This window comes from Puma concolor, chromosome E1, assembly GCF_028749965.1.
Source record: "Puma concolor isolate L17-30 chromosome E1, mPumCon1.1.hap2, whole genome shotgun sequence".
In the NCBI taxonomy this organism is placed as follows: domain Eukaryota; kingdom Metazoa; phylum Chordata; class Mammalia; order Carnivora; family Felidae; genus Puma; species Puma concolor.
The window spans coordinates 28,719,076-28,732,224 of record NC_141680.1 but is presented as its reverse complement, the minus strand read 5'-3'; the positions used below and the strand labels follow the sequence as shown (position 1 = coordinate 28,732,224).

The following is a 13,149-nucleotide window of genomic DNA, read 5'->3' as shown; positions in this document are numbered from 1 at the left end:
AGCTTTGTAATGTTATTTGGAATCAAGAAGCACGATGCCTCCAGCTTTGTTCATCTTTCATGATTGTTTTAGCTACTCAGGTCTTTTGTGGTTCCATACAAATTTTGGGATTATTCTATTTCTGTGAGAACTGCCATTGGAGTTTTAAAAGGGAGTACATTGAATCTGTAGTTTGCTTTGGATGTGTGGACATTTTAACAATATTAATTCTTCCAATCTTGAGCACAGAATATCTTTCCATTTATTTGTGTCTTTAATTTCTTTCATCAGTGTGTCGTAGTGCAGATAGGATTGTTTTCTTAATTTCTCTTTCTGATTCTTCATTATTAATGTATAGAAATGCAACTGATTTGAGGAGTGCCTGACTGGCTCAGTTGAAAGAGCATGTGACAATTGGTCTTGGGGTCCAATCACCACCTTGGGTGCAAAGATTACTAAAAATAAATAGTTAAAAAAAAAAAAAAAGAAATGCAACTGATTTTTGTATATTGAATTTGTATCCTGCAACTTTACTCAGTTCATTTATTCTAACAGTTATTTGGTGAAGTCTTTAGCATTTTATATATATAGTATGCCTTTTGTTTCTTTTTCTTGCTTCATTGCTCTGGCTAGGACTCCGAAGACTATATTGAATAAAACTGTTAAAGGTGGGCATCCTTGTCTTGTTCCAGATCTTAGAAGAAAAGTGTTCCGTTTTTCACCATTGAGTATGATATTAGCTGTAGGGCTTGTCGTATGTGGCGTTCATTATGTTGAAGTACATACATTTCTATACCCACATTTTGAGCAAACGATTATATCATGAATGGATGTTGGATTTTGTCAAATGTTTTTCCTGCGTCTATTGAAATGGTCATATATTTTTACCCTTCATTTTGTTCATGTGGTGTATTTCAGTGATTGGTGTGTATGTTGAATCATCCTTGCGTCCCTGAAATAAATTTCGTGTATTAAGGAATTCAGTTTGCTAAGATGTTTTGAGAATTTTTCATCTGTGTTCATCAGGGATACTGGCCTATAATTTTCTTTGCTTGTAGTGACTTTGTCTGGTTTTGTTACTGGGATAATGCTGTCCTTGTAAAATGAGTTTGGAAGTGTTCTCTCCTCTTCTATTTTTTTGGAAAAGTTTGAGACAGATTGGCATTAGTTCCTCTTTAAATGTTTGGTAGAATTTACCAGTGAAGCCATCTGGTCCTGACTTTTGCTTTTGGGGAGGTTTTTGATTACTAATTCAATCTCCTTACTAGTAATTGGTCTGTTTGGATTTTTTATTTCTTCATGATTCAGTCTTGGTAGGTTGTAGATTTCTAAGAATTTTTCTATTTCTTCTAGGTTGTCCAGTTTTTCAGGTATTATTTAAGTCTTTTTTTTTTTTTCTTTTTTCTTAGTGAATCTGGCTAAAGGTTTGTTAACTGTTATGTTTATTTTTTCAAAAAATCAGCCTGGTTCCATTGATCTTTTCTATTGTCTTTTTAGTCTCTATTTTATTTACTTCCACTATGATCTTTGTTATTTCCTTCCTTCTATTAACTTTGGGCTTGGGGTGCCTGGGTGGCTTGGTCGGTTAAGCGTCCGACTTCGGCTCAGGTCATGATCTCACGGTCCGTGGGTTCAAGCCCCGTGTCGGGCTCTGTGCTGACAGCTCAGAGCCTGGAGCCTGTTTCAGATTCTGTGTCTCCCTCTCTCTCTGCCCCTCCCCTGTTCATGCTCTGTCTCTCTCTGTCTCAAAAATAAATAAACGTTAAAAAAAAAATTAACTTTGGGCTTAACTTGTTCTTTGTGTTCTAGTTCCTTGAGGTATAAAGCTAGGTTGTTTAAGATCTTTCTTGTTTCTTAATGTAGTCATTTATCATTGTGAATTTCCCTCTTAGAACAGCTTTTGCTGTATCCCTTAAGTTGTTATACTATGTTTCCACTTTCATTTGTTTCAGGTTTTGGGTTTTTTTTTATTTCACTTTTGAGTTCTCTTTGACCCATTTGTTCAGTAGCATTCATGTATTTGTGAATTTCCGGTTTTTTTCTTTTAATTGATTCCTAGTTTTATACAATTGTGGTCAGAAAAGATCTTTATACAATTTCAGGATTTTTAGTTATTAATATTTGTCTTGTGTTTTAATATAGAATCTGTCCTGGACGATGCTCCATGTGTTCTTGAAAAGAATGTATATTCTGCTTTTGGATAGAGTGTTTTGTAAATGTGTATTTACATTATATAGTTTTACATTATATAGTTTTTACATTATATAGTTTTAAGTTATATGGCTGGTTTTACATTATATAGTTTAAGTCTAGTGTTTCCTTACTGATTTTGTCTAGAAGATCTATCCGTTGATGAAAGTAAGGTTTTGAAGTCTCCTACTATTATTATATTGATGTCTATTTCTTCCTTTAGATCTGTTAATATTGCTTTATATATTTAGGTGCTCTTATGTTGGTGAATAAATATTTGCAAATGTTATATTCTCTTGTTGGAGTGACACGTTTATCATTATATAATGGCCTTCTTTGTCTCTTATTACAGTCTTTGTCTTAAAGTCTGTTTTGTCTGATAAAAGTATAGCTACTCATGTTTTCTTTTGGTTTTTATTTGTGTGGAATATCCTTTTCTATCCTTTCACTTTCAGTCTGTATGTCCGTAAAGCTGAAGTGAGTCTCTTGTAGGCAGCATATAGATGGGTGTTGTTTTTTTAATCCATCCAACCAGTCTATGCCTTTTAATTGGAGAATTTAATCCATTGACATTTAAAGTTATCATTGATAAATTTATTGCCATTTTAAAATTGTTTTCTGGCTGTTTTATAATTCCTTTGTTCCTTTCTTCTTTTACTCTTCTCCTTTGTGATTTCATGATTTTCTGTAATAAGATGCTTATATTCTTTTCTCGCTGTTTTTTTGTGTATCTCCTATAGATTTTTGCTTTGTGTTTATCATGAGGCTTACATAAAACATCTTATAACAGTTTGTCTCAAGTTGATAACACCTTAAGCTCAAACACATTTTATTTTATTAAGACAAGCAAGGTGGTGCGGGGAGGGCAAAGGGAGAGGGAGAAAGAATCCCAGGCTTCACTCTGTCAGTACAGAGCCCAGTGCAGAGCTTGAACTCTCAAAACATAAGATCATGACCTGAGCCGAAATCAAGAGTTGGATACTTAACCTACTGAACCATGCAAGCACCCCTTAAACACACTTTAAAGCTCTACATTAGGGATGCCTGGCTGACTCAGGTGGTAAAGCATGGGACTCTTAAATTTGGGGTCATGAGTTTGAGCCCCACATGGAGTGTAAAGATTATTTAAATTAGAAAAAAAAAACTTTTAGGGGCACTTGGGTGGCTCAGTGAATTAGGCATCTGACTTTGGCTCAGGTCATGATCTCACAGTTTATAAGTTCAAGCCTTGCGTCGGGCTCTGTACTGACACCTCGGAACCTGGAGCCTGCTTTGGATGCTGTGTCTCCTTCTCTCTCTGGCCCTCCCCCTCTCAAAATAACAAACTTTTTTTTTTTTTTAACTTCTAAATCTCTTAAGTTGTTTTCAAAATAAATATTCTTTGCTTTTATGAAATATCTTTATGTAATGTATTCAGTTTGTACTATTATAGAATTTTACCCTAATATTCAATTTAAATAGAAATTCCAGTGATCATCTCTGATGTAATGCAAAAGCTGTAAATTTGATATTAAAACATTTCATTTTCAATAGTAGTTGCACAAGTCTGTTCTGATCACTATTTTGATAAATGTACTACTGTTGCAATCACTTCATTTCATCAAGTTAATATCCCTACTTTTGCTTATAATTCTAGAGTTTATTTCATTAGTCTTCATCTCATAAGCATGTTTGAGTCCATTATAATTCAAAAACAATAGATGATCTATGACTCTTTAAAACAGACCTCTTTTAAAGTAAACTTACTTAAATATGCAGTGTTAAGGCATAGTAGTTACATTATTAATATTGTTGATTAAGATAATAGTAAGATAAAATATTTTGTTCACTTGAATTTAATGAATTAATCTACATTTTTATGTGAAAATAACCCATAGGGAGCCCTGATAAAGGGTAGAAAATTGCAATTAGGACATGTTTTAGTCTGAAAGATTTAAAGATTATGAGTTATGTTTCATTGCAGTTTCTATGAAGATGAGAATTAATTGTATACTTTAATTATGGTATTATGTTTAGTATTATTTCATTGTAAAAAATATTTAATTACATGGTTATTAGGATCTTAAATTTTTATTTATTTATTTTATTTATTTATTTACTTTTATTTATTTGTTTTGAGGGAGAGACAGAGTATAAGAAGTGTAGGGGCAGAGAGAGAGAGAGAGAGAGAGAGAAGGAGAGAGAGAGAGAGAGAGAGGGAATCCCCAGCAGGCTCCTCACTGTTAACACAGAGCTAGACACTGGGCTCGAACTCAAAACTGTAAGATCATGACCTGAGCTGAAATCCAGAGTCGATGCTTAACCTACTGAGTCATCCAGGTGCCCCTAAAATGTCATTTTAGATGGTGAAAGAACTTCACAAATTCAGTGTATTTTATTTTATTTTTTTAAATTTTATTTTTTTTTTCAACGTTTATTTATTCTTGGGACAGAGAGAGACAGAGCATGAACGGGGGAGGAGCAGAGAGAGAGGGAGACACAGAATCGGAAACAGGCTCCAGGCTCTGAGCCATCAGCCCAGAGCCCGACGCGGGGCTCGAACTCACAGACCGTGAGATCGTGACCTGGCTGAAGTCGGACGCTTAACCGACTGCGCCACCCAGGCGCCCAATTCAGTGTATTTTAAATTCCCCTTACATACAAGGAATTATTATTGAAAAAGTTGTTCTGTGGTTTTTAATTTTATCTGTGGAGCCACTTCATTACCATCCCAAGGTCAGCCAAAGTTTTAACATAGAATGATTAAGAAGGCAGATAATTTATAAAATTTTTCACCATTTACCATCTCAAACTGATATAAGCTATTAAGCAAATACTAATTATCTCCATAGTACTGCATTTGTTTAACAGGTTTAGGTATTTTTTGTTGCTTTTAAAGAGATCTTGAAATTTCACGTGATCACTTATGAAAATTGAAATAGGTGGACTGTTGCCATTTGAAGATAAATGTTATTTCATGTATTTTAAATCCATCTGGTATCTTTAGATTCAAAGATTAGCATTTTTCAAGCTAATTATAACTAGCCATATAGTTTCTCTTCTCCCTTAATCACAAATTTTTCTTAGGAAAAAGAAATGTGAAGTAAAAGTCATGCAGGAATATTCATACTTGAAGGCTTTATCTGTTTTTTCTTTATTAATCCTTAAAGTCTCCGTGATAAGGATTTATTATAACACTGCTTCATTTGTTTTATTGTAGTTATTGGAGAAATGTTTCTAATGTCTCTTGTTCTTCATTTCAGAAGCATGGTTAGTTAAATACACAATCACAGTTGTTGAGAGTGGGAAAGATAATTTTACTTTCTTATATTGTGTTTATTTTTTAAAAAGTAGAAAGAGATACATGATTACAAATTGCAAATGCATGCTGCTTATTTAGGTAGAACTAGAGAATCAAACGTTCCTCTCAGGCATTTAAATTGTGAAATAGGTAAACTTTATGAAATGTGAATCCAGAGAAATGAAACTATTAAAAGGAATTTGTTTTTAGTTGTACAGATTTATTTTTAATAAAGAATGACAATTGAGGAAGTAATCAAATTGTACTTGCTACATTGTTCCCACAGATACACCAAAACTATTAAAATGAGATACTAATTTCTTTTGATATTTAACTTAAATATTGACTACCTACCATATTAAATTGTTAAGCTTTTTGTTTAAAATATTGATTTTAAAATTATTGATGTCCTTTTGTGGCTATTTTATTTTATTTTATTTGCCAGCCTAAAAAGAATAGCAGACTATGCTTGAAATGATTCTTTTAAACTTTAGTAAAAGAGTTTTTTTGGCTGGTGTTGAGGATGTGTGTGTGTAAGTTGAATTTATTGTCAAATAATATTCCTATGATACAATTCTATTTTAACAACAAGCAGAAATATAAATAGACATATTCATAGACAGTGTTACTTTAAAATCAACATGATAAGAAAGAACTGTCAACTATGCAAATAATTTAAAAGTATCTGAGTTGCTTTAAAAAAAAAAAAAGAAATTTTAAAATATAAAGCAACAGGGATGCCTGGCTGGCTCAGTCAGAAAGTGTGCAACTCGATCTCAGGGCATGGGTTTGAGCCCTACATTTGGTGTAGAGATTACTTAAATAAATAAAACTGAAAATAAAAATACAGAGCATCAAAGTACAATTACATTTAACATGTAGAACATTTTAGACCATGAAAGAGTGATGTTTTCAATAAAATTATGTCAATAAAGCCTTTAGAGCCATATCAGTAAGTTGTAAATATATGGCTTTAAGCAAAATAAGTTTAAAATAAAAACAACAAAATGTAGTTGTGTTTATGAAATCTAAACATGAGTTACTACCGTAAAATATTTTAGATTCGGTGCAGACACTAGTGCAATGCTTCCCTGAGGGTTTTTTTTGTTGTTTTTGTTTTGTTTCTTTGTTTTTCACTACACTGGCAAGGAAAAACATCAAGAAAATACTCCCTCAAGCTGCATATTCTGCTACTGTTGGCTTCTTATAATGAAAACAAGTGTGTAAACTTCATATTAGTTGAATTTAAATAAACGTTTATGGATTGTTTAGTATAAAAATGTAATTTTAATTCCGAGAATATTGTGAAAGTCCTGGAAAATAAATTACAGGAACTGAAAGTAGCATGGTCACTGTGTGTGTGTGTGTGTGTGTGTGTGTGTGTGTGCGCGCACGTGCGTGCGCGCGTGTGTGTTCAACACATAATGAGATTTGTGAAATCCATTTTCAGTAGACAACTTTCAGACTTTTTAACAAGTAAAACTTCCCATTAAAAAGGCACTTAATTTGTTTTCCTTGTAAGACATGCAAGCTGAAAATTAATTTAGAAAATTTAAGAAAACAAAAAGGTAAAGGGAAGTTTCTACTTCACTTATTTGGATAAAGTAGCTCTTTCCCCTCAAATAAAAATTCTTACAGCACCCTGAAGGATAATTGATGTTGGGCGCCCAGGCATCTGAAAGAACAAGGAGTCTGTTTTCCTTTGTTTTTATCTAATTTCTGTTGAGTAAAGAGATTCTGCCTCAGAGAGATGAAATGACTCCTTACTTTCAGGATGTGTTTAAAAACAGAATTCCACAAACTTCTCTAGGCTTAATATTTTTTATTATTTTGTATATTAGGTGATCTGCATAAAATTTAATCTTTTTTTCTATTTTTATTTAAGATTTTATTTTTGTTAATCTCTGTATCCAACATGGGACTCAAATTTACAACCCCAAGATCAAGAATCACATGTGGTAGGGGCGCCTGGGTGGCTCAGTTGGTTGAGCATCCAACTTCAGCTCAGGTCATGATCTCACAGCTCATGAGTTCAAGCCCTGCCTTGGGCTCCAACTTGAGCTGGAGCTTGCTTCAGATTCTGTGTCTCCTTCTCTCTCTGCCCCTCTCCTGCTCATGCCCTGTCTGTCTCTCTTTCTCTCAAAATAAATAAAAACATTAAATAAATAAATACATTTTTTTAAAAGAATCGCATGTGGTAGGTCAGTATTTCCAAAATAATGAGTTGGTTCATAGATAGTTTATAACATTTTCTTCATCCCTAGATAATCCAGAGATAATCTGAAAAATAAAGTAACAGTGTTTTGGCTTATTCTTGAAATGTGGTAAAAGTTTGTCTTTAAGGATGTAACTAATGTTCTATCAAGATTTTATTCATATTTTTTAATGCAACCTATGATTTTTTTTAATCATTCATCAAAAGCAATGATTAAGTGAATCAGGTTGTGTGGCATTTAATATTATAAATTCTATAAAGAGCCATCTTTTCTTCTTCCCTATACATTTCATTAATGTTTTGATATCCTCCTTTTATACAGGACTTTGCTTCCCGGGCTAAACTGGCAGTTCAAAACCTAGTACAGAAGGTTGGATTTTTTGGAATTTTGGCCTGTGCTTCAGTAAGTGAATTGTATTAAAAGTGAGGAATTCCAATAAATGGTAGATTTATATATTGATCCAGTTTGTTTTTAAAGATAACACACTTAACAAAAAATAAGGTAACATACTTGAGTGAACAAAAATGCTATCACTTTTAATGAGTATATAAATTTATTAATCATTCATCTTACTCATCAAATGAGCTGTTTCTATTGGATGGATTCATATCTAGTTTATTGACTTTTCAAGCATTTCATCTTGCCATGATGACTTCAGACCTAAATGGCTTGGTTCAGTAAGAATAAAAGAGATAAAATTCATCCTTTCCATGAAGAATTTATAAAATGAAGTGCATTTAACCAAGTAACAATGACTTCATTCTTTCCAGAGTTATAGATAGGTAGTCTTTTTCCAAAGTTTCAAGTATTAGTTATAAGGAAGAAGTCATGTGAAACCTGTCTTAAGGGGTATTTACACCAAGTTAGGTAATTGAAACCTCTGGGGCAAAGTTAAGGGCATTTTTGGCTACAGTGAACTAAGAAGCCACTTATGTCAAAAACTTAATTTCTTAAATTGCAGATTTGGGAAATCAACATTCCTTGATGAGTTGGTGTTTACCCTGGTCCTTTTCTAATATGATAGAAATAGTTATATTTGAAATGGAGCATTTTGATCAAAGCTTTCTTTGGTAGCCCATACACAATTTTTGGTAATTCAGTGGTGGATTTGGCCGGATTAACTAGGTGTACCTAGTTGATACAATAAAAACTGCAGCTATAAATATAATTCACAAAATTATTATCTACTGACACACAGCTGCTTTGTCCATTATTTTCTAGAATATGAATATATCTTTGAGTACTCTCTGCCCCTCCCCTGCCTTAGCAAAAGCAAATGCCCAAAAAAAGAGGACTTTTGGTGCCAAAATTTCTAATGTAATGTCAACATTCTAGAGATACTGTGAGATACACATATGCCTCAATTACTATCCTTTGACCTAGCAATACTAGAAATTTTCATAATCTAAGTTTTCATTTCAGTGTATGAGCTCTTTATCATAATTTGATCTCTCAAGTATTTGAGCAGTTTATAAGTATACTATAGTGTGATATTGTAGAAAGAAAATTGGCTTTGGCATTCCTAAGCCAGTCTTGTCTCTTATTAGCTATGTAACCTAATCAAGTTACTCTCTTTGAGCCCTAGATTTCTAATTTTTTTTTAATGGACAGTAAGTCACTCATCATTGTAAAGGCTGATTGAGGATTCAAGAAACTATATGTAAGGGGTGCCTGGGTGGCTCAGTCAGTTGAACATCTGACTCAGCTCAGGTCATGATCTCCTAGCTTATGAGTTAGAGCCCACTTCAGATTCTGTGTCTCTCTCTTTCTGCCCCTCCCCTGCTCTCTCTCTCTCTCTCTCTCTCTCTCTCAAAAATAAACATTAAAAAATTAAAATATGTGTGTGTGTGTGTGTGTGTGTGAACTAACACAGTGCTTAGAACATAAATGTTCAACCATTTTTTATCATTATTCCTCAGCTTTGATTTAGTCACTGAGTGTTGAGAATAAAGAGATGAAAGGTACATTCCCTTTCCTCGAGGATCCTGAAGTCTAGTCAGGGAGACCACTGAAATACAAGGATAAGTAGAAAGTGTTGTGGAAGTCAGCAGACTGGGATTAAACTGAGAGGCCTAATGGATAATAATGTCCTTACTTTAGAGGCTAAGAAAACAAGCCTGGGAACCACATTGCCTGGGTTGAAATTCTGCTCTGCTGCTGAAATCCTGCTCTCCCGAACAAACTGTCAAATCTGTCTCATTTTCCTGTAAAATGAGCATAAGCATATCATATAGCATTGTTTTGGGGATTAAGTTGAGTTGGTGATGCAGAAACTTTAGAAAAGTATCCTAAAAATCAGAACATTCAATAAAAACTAGCTTTCATTATTCCTAGGGAAAACATGAGTACCTTCAATTTATTAAAATAAAAAATGGTATTTATTCTTTGGCACTCATCTATCTCTGTGACCTCACTGTTGCAAATCCATTTTCCATACTAGTCAGTCCTTATATTTGACTAGGAATAGTCAGTATTGAACAGAAATTGATAGATCAGTTTGGCCTTCCAGGAACTTTTTTCCAGAAAATTGATATTTCTGTTAAAGTATTAAAAGTATATACTTTAAGGTAAAAAGAAGTCTTTAGTTATTTTGTTGTTAACGTTTAAACTAACAAATTAAACTCCTACTTGAGGGAAAATTTCAAAGCTACTTAGTAGCTCTTTTTTTTTTTTTTTTTTTAAGTTTTCTTTATTTATTTTGAGAGAGAGAAAGAGAACATTTGCAGGAGGGGCAGAGAGAGAAGGAGAGAGAAAGAATCCCAAGCAGGCTCAGCACCGTCAGCACAGAGCCCAGTGTGGGGCTCAAACCCACAAAATGTGAGATCATGACCTGAGCCAAATCTAAGAGTCAGATGCTTAACCAACTAAGCCACCCAGGCACCCCATTAGTAGCTTTTGTAATCTCAGTTTTCCTTTCTGTATTTAGTTAGATGGTGAAAAAAAGAAGGGGTGCCTAGTGGCTCAATTGATCTGACTCCTGGTTTTGGCTCAGGTCATGATCTCACATTTCACAAGTTCCAGCTTTACATTGGGCTCCTTGCTGACAGGGGAAAGCCTGCTTGGGATTCTCTCTGCCCCTCCCCTGCTCGCGCTCTCTCTCTCTCTCTCTCTCTCTCTGTCTCAAAATAAACTTAAAAAAAGAGTAAATAACATGCACATGCAACAATAAACTCATTAATTATGCTCAGACTGTATCTGGCATACACTGAGGTGTTTAACATGTTTAACAAATTCTAATTTTTAATCTATTCTGATTTACATATCTTATATACTTTAATTTCTATTTCAACTTGAGATAGAGCCTGATAATAAAGGAAAACAATTAAAATTATAATCCATGGAGTTATGAGGGTCACGTGAGAAAATATAAGAAATGATAGATGTAAAGCTATGCAAGTGATATTATTATATGATTGTAAGACATGAAATTGCATTAAACATTTGAATTTGGATGGGAAAAACAAAAGTTATTAAATCCAAGTGTTATGAACAAAAGAATATTTGAATTCTAATTTAGTCATGACATTGTTTTTAAGAAGAACATATGTGACAAATATCTTTTAAACAACTAGTCTTTTCTTTGAAAGTTCAGAAATGAAATTATATAAATTAATTGGCTTGTGAATGGTTCTGCCAACTGCCACAAGGACAGAGTGCTTCTATGGGAGAAAAATGGATGAAGTGCTCAAAAACAGCTTGTGGTTTCCTTGCATTTTTACATGAAATTGTCTTTCAGCATTCTTGAAATGTGGGAATGTTTGGAAAAGGTATTTGTTGTGAATCACTTCTTTGTCTCGGACTGAGTATTCAAAACATCTGAATCTATGCGCTCGTATTTCCACACTTGATTTTCTGCCTAAAATATATTACACAGCCTCACAGCCTTGTACTGTCATACAAATTATGAGATTTGTCTGTGCAAAATACAAATTACAAGGTTTTTTTTTTACATTGAGGAATAAAAGCACATCTGCCTATAAATATATTTGTGAATTTCATAAGAATATTTGCTATATAGATATGAGTGATTTCTAGATGATATTCTTATTTCAGGCTGAAGATTTTACAACCCCAGTATTACAGAAATAATCTCAGGACTTTTTCTTCGTTTATACCTCACCTTAGACACAGCTACCAAACGGTTAAGTATCTGCTGAATGGGATTAAATTCCTGTGGGTCCATTGGTTTTACCAATTCTAATGTGATAGAAAAAAGTATATTTATGGGGCATTAGCCATAAGTAATGTAAGCAAAAGGACAGTTGGGTTTGCTTTAACAGCAGCCTGAGATGAATATGAGACCGAATTTACAGAAACATTAGACTACTTGCCTAACCTTCTGAACAGTCTAGTATTGATCAGGGAATCTACACCTCTCTTTGTAATGTAAGCAAGGCTTAAGCATAATTCCACATACCTGTAGGTGGTAAAATTAAAACTGTTCCTTGGATTATATATGAAAGTCCTATTTTAATGTGTGTGTGTGTGTGTGTGTTTTGTTTTGTTTTGTTTTTTAAATAGATTCCAAATCCTCTATTTGACCTGGCTGGAATAACATGTGGACATTTTCTTGTACCTTTTTGGACTTTCTTTGGTGCAACTCTGATTGGAAAAGCAATAATTAAAATGCATATCCAGGTAATTACACCCTCTGATTTACTGTCTGATGATGGTGAGCCCTTTGAAATGCATTGAAACTTAATTCATTTGCTCATTCCAGTGTGAATTGTTAATATTTTGGTTCTGCTTCTTTGGGTTGGTATTTTCCTTAGGTATTTAATTGTGGAAAGTCATCTGGGGGTTAGTGAATTTGGGGCAGGTTTTCCCTGTCCCTGTTGGAAAATTGTGCCCCTTTAGGACTTTTTCCTTGTTTTCTTTCTTTCCTTCTTTCTTCCTCCCTCCCTTCCTGTCTGTCTTTATTTCACTTCTTGCCTTGTGAAACTTTTCATCTAAGACTTTTAGCAAACAAAAATAGTGTTCTCATATAGGAAAATGCACATCATCATTTTCACATACATAACCAAAAATGTCATATTTTTACTATTAGCTGAGAGAATATTGCCTTACACTAATTCCACTTTTCTTTCATACCCCCAAATAATACTTCCTCTCAGGGCACCAATGTCCTTTACAGAAAACCAGCCAGATGTCAGTGTGGCAAAAAATGGGGAAGAAAGGAGTCTCTGAAGAGGCAAAGAGCTGTGGGTTGTGGTTAGAGAAGTGAGAATCAGCTATTGTGCATAGCCAGTCTTAACAAAAGCTTCAGGACAGAGAGGTGTGTGTGTGTGTGTGTATGAATAGAAGAGAGAAAATGAGGGGAAATGAATATATGAACCTTGACATGAATTGTTGCCTTTTAAAAGGGCAAATCTCACTAGAATAAAATAAAATTAACCTGAATAGAATGTCTTAATCAGTGAGGTTTACGTCAAAGAGGCATTCACCAAAGGAAAGGCAAGAGCAGTGAGTAATGTCTTTGCCCTG

The 13,149-nt window shown here is 33.9% G+C and overlaps 1 protein-coding gene across 3 annotated transcripts in view; it reads left to right on the top strand.

The window, feature by feature from the left end:
• Positions 1-13,149, top strand: part of VMP1 (vacuole membrane protein 1) — a 129,501-nt gene that overhangs the window by 90,014 nt on the left and 26,338 nt on the right. For all 3 annotated transcript variants that reach the window (XM_086686808.1, XM_025917709.2, XM_086686807.1), the window contains 2 exons: positions 7,987-8,067; positions 12,187-12,303. In XM_086686808.1, the coding sequence (XP_086542934.1) occupies positions 7,987-8,067; positions 12,187-12,303 (198 nt within the window). The remainder of the gene's footprint in view (positions 1-7,986; positions 8,068-12,186; positions 12,304-13,149) is intronic.